This window comes from Cicer arietinum, chromosome 3 (assembly GCF_000331145.2).
Source record: "Cicer arietinum cultivar CDC Frontier isolate Library 1 chromosome 3, Cicar.CDCFrontier_v2.0, whole genome shotgun sequence".
NCBI lineage: Eukaryota > Viridiplantae > Streptophyta > Magnoliopsida > Fabales > Fabaceae > Cicer > Cicer arietinum.
The window spans coordinates 47,432,372-47,436,173 of NC_021162.2; the positions used below are offsets into that span (position 1 = coordinate 47,432,372).

Here is a 3,802-nt window from a genome sequence, read left to right on the forward strand (position 1 = left end):
TTCCCTTTCAAATAACCGATTCTCCACAAGTCTAGGGATTTTTATAACTAACTTTCTTCCCTTCCCTTGGCCCCACTTCTCCCTCCTTGTGTACACCTGCCATGTACTGGGCCAACTCACATTTGTTCCAATAATTGGGTCATCTGAATCATCAGGCCCAAGTGTCCTGACAATTTTCATCAAATCCAACATTATCAATCTTGTTCAATTTACAAATTTTGTCAAAAAAACATATCAAGACTATCAAAAGCTGGCTGGAATGGATTTCAAGACTAAGACCGCCATCAAAACCATTGAAGAACAATGCATTGTGGTGATGTATTCCATTGTTAACTTGAATAGCTGATAATCAGATCTTCTTGCCATTACTAGAATCGAGCCACAAATAAACAAAAAACCATATAAAAATTCACTCTCACTATCCACAATTACCTAACGACATAAGTTCATCCATTATATCTCACAAAAACTACATCTTCATCCACACCCATGTCTAGTCTACAAGCAACAAGACTCACTATTTGTTTGCAAATTCAGCTTATGAAAATCATATTCCAAGCTCAATCTTCTGCTTCCACCAGAAAACTACAATCCGCCAAAAACCAATTTCACAATTCACTCTTCACATCAGACTCACCTATAAACATTTATATCGGGTCATATCTCATCCAACTTGGAATTATCAACAAACAGACCCCTTTCAAGACTCAATTCACATTACTATAAATTCCCAGAAAAACCTAAAATATCAAAGTCCATTTTCATTTAAAAAGAAAAAACTGAAATAACGAAAAACCTAAAGAACATAAAACGAAACAACAATCAATAAAGAGAAAAACAGTAATACCCCGTGAATGCCGTTAGCTTGAAGGACAAGAACAGAAGCGGAAGCGGCACTACCTATGAAGAGAGAAGCAACAGTGAAAGCTTTCAAAGGCATGAGGCATGAATCACCTGCGTGACCCTTAATGTAAGAACGTACACCCAATCCCATTTGAGCAGCACTGGCTACACCCCACAACCATTGAATCTTACTGCCACCACCGGTTGCTTCATCCATCTCCGTGCTATATATTAATTACCGATCAGGGATTCTGTTTAGAGATTTTCGAGTACATGTATTGGAAGGATATTAGGGTTGCACTTTTCGTTTTTCAGCCTTTCTCACGTTTATCTTTTTTCGGTTCAAAAGCCAATAGATGAAGTAAAATTCAATTCACCAAATACCAAATGTATTCTCTCTAATGTATAATCAGAGATGAACTTATTATTAAAAAAAAGTTAATTTAATTTATATTCACAAACAATTTTAAAAAATATATTTTACATTGCTGGTAATCATAATTGCCTAATAAATAATAAAAATAATAATAATATTAATAATATTTCAAGTTGTTATCGAACCTATACCTGTTATTTGGTAAGAATGGAAAACAAAACTAACAAAATTTTAAAATAAAAACTAAAACTAAAAATATCCTTCATTCCTTCCTAAATATTGTCTTTAACTTCTTCAATAATTTTATGCTTCTTTTTTTTCCTTTATGTTTATTTTTTTCCTACTCAATAATTTTATGTTGATGTTCAATACATTTTGCTTGACTATTAATGATTCGGTGACAAAGATGATTAAAAAACTTGTACAGATTGCTCATGAGTTCCTCCAATAATATTATAGATATAAATGTGGATTTAGTCCCAAAAAAATGTAGATATATACATATACGTTATCGGTTTTATTTTATAATTGATGAGACTTTTGTTTATTTTAATTATAATATTTTTATCTTTATAAAATATTCATGCGATCTGTTAATTTAATTTTAAATAATAATTTAATTTGTTTTTATTTGATCTTTTATTTAATTTTAAGTAACGAATTTGATGTATTAACCAATAAAATACAGGTGCTTCCGCATTGATACTACATTATTCTTATATTTTTCTCTAAGGTCATAATTAAAGAAAATTAATTAAAAATTAATCTCTTCTTTATGCTATAGATAAAAGGATTAAACTTATTTGAATTAATAATGTTCAAATAAAATTGAAAATGATAATGAGTTATAGTATTTTACTTTTGTGCATTTTCAAGAAAAATGTATTTGATCAATAGTACACTAAATATTGCAATTAATATTTTGTATATATTTTAAATATTTATTTGTCACAAATATTTGTTTCATACTTTTTTATGTATTAGTGACAAATTTTTGTCTAGTGTTTTTTAATAATTATTTATGGCAAATATTTCTCTCGTTTTTTTATATGCATCAGTTATAAATATTATTCTGCATTTTATTATATTTGTCAATGATAAATACTTGTCACATGTTTTTTATATGATTTTTATTTATTTATCACTAACAAATATTTGTCTAAAATTATTTTCATGCATCAATTATAAATATTTATCCTATATTTTTTTTTAATATTTATCAATGACAAATTTTTTTCTTGTGATTTTTTTATATTTAAGATTGACAATTTAGTTTGATATTTGTCCTATATTTTTTATATTTGTCTCGTGTTTTTTAATATTGAACATTTATCCCACATACTAAATTAATTTATTTATCTCTAAATTTATATTTAGTGTTCAATAATTGTTCCTATATTTTTTTATTAGTATTGAAACCCTATTAAAACCTTAAAACTGGAGCATTTCATCCGTTCCTTGCAAGGCTTATGTAAGAAAATATAAGAAAGTGGATTGAAGTGGGATTAAAAATGTCAGTAATTGATTCTTTCATTTTTTTATTGAAAGTTGATGACTTAAACTCTTTGTAACATAATAGCTTTTGTCTTTCTAACCTAATACATACTTGTAATAATTGAAATTGAATTGATAACTTCAACTCTCATGCAATCTTTTCTACTATACGACAGATTATGCAAATAAACACTAATATACAACATATATCAATTTAACTAAAGTCTGTAATATATCATGTTTTTTGTTCATGATATCATTTTTACTAAAGTGTTATTTGAAAATTCAATGACAATGGAGCAAACATTAGATGGATATCTCTCAATAACTAATAAAAATTCATGATAATTGTAAACACATTAAAAAATAATAGTAGAAACAGGTTTTTTTTAAATAAATAACTGTTATTAGTAATAGTAAATAATACTGATACAATACAATAACAATATGTAAGGGTGAAAATTATACATCGAGAAATAAGAAACCAAAATATAATCAACAAACATAAATGTGACATTAAACAACGTTGTGATTTTGTGAGGGCTTAGGCAGCCACAAAATCCAGTTAAATTTTTAAGAATTTTGTTAGGGCTTTTACAGCCACAAAAAATAACATTAGTGAGGGGCAAAGCCGTCATAAATGACTGAAGTGACATGTCCATTTGTGGCTGCATAGGTCGCCACAAAAGCAAGTGAATGTTGGCATTTATGGCTGCAAAGGCCGCCACAAATTAAAGCACAATGACGTTGGACTTTATGGCCGCTCAGGCCGTCACAAAGGAATAGACCGTTACCTTTTGTGGCGGCAAAGGCCGCCATAAAATACAATTGTACCGTTGGCATGTTCTGGCCTCCCAGGCCGCCACAAATGCCTAATATCTGTTGGTCATTGTGGCTGTTTTGGCCGCCACAAAGGTCAAGCATACCCCTATATATATTACTCCACTCCTCTTTCATTTTTTCACTTCTAACTTCTCTCTAAAACCTCCTTCTAACTATTCTCTCCACCTTCTCTCTACACAAAATATTCATCAAGCTTGATTCAATTTTGGTAAGTATATATTATATTATATATGTAGTTTTTTAATT

At 29.1% G+C, this 3,802-nt stretch overlaps 1 protein-coding gene across 2 annotated transcripts in view; it reads right to left on the reverse strand.

Annotated features, from left to right (window-relative positions):
* The window catches only part of LOC101492640 (uncharacterized), a 6,027-nt gene extending 4,798 nt beyond the window's left edge, over positions 1 to 1,229 (reverse strand). The window contains exon 1 of one of the 2 annotated variants that reach the window (XM_004516213.4): positions 848 to 1,229. In XM_004516213.4, coding sequence (XP_004516270.1) covers positions 848 to 1,060 — 213 coding nt within the window. In that variant the 5' untranslated portion in view covers positions 1,061 to 1,229. The remainder of the gene's footprint in view (positions 1 to 847) is intronic. The other variant, XM_004516212.4, reaches the window with a different exon arrangement.
* Positions 1,230 to 3,802: the final 2,573 nt, after the last annotated feature.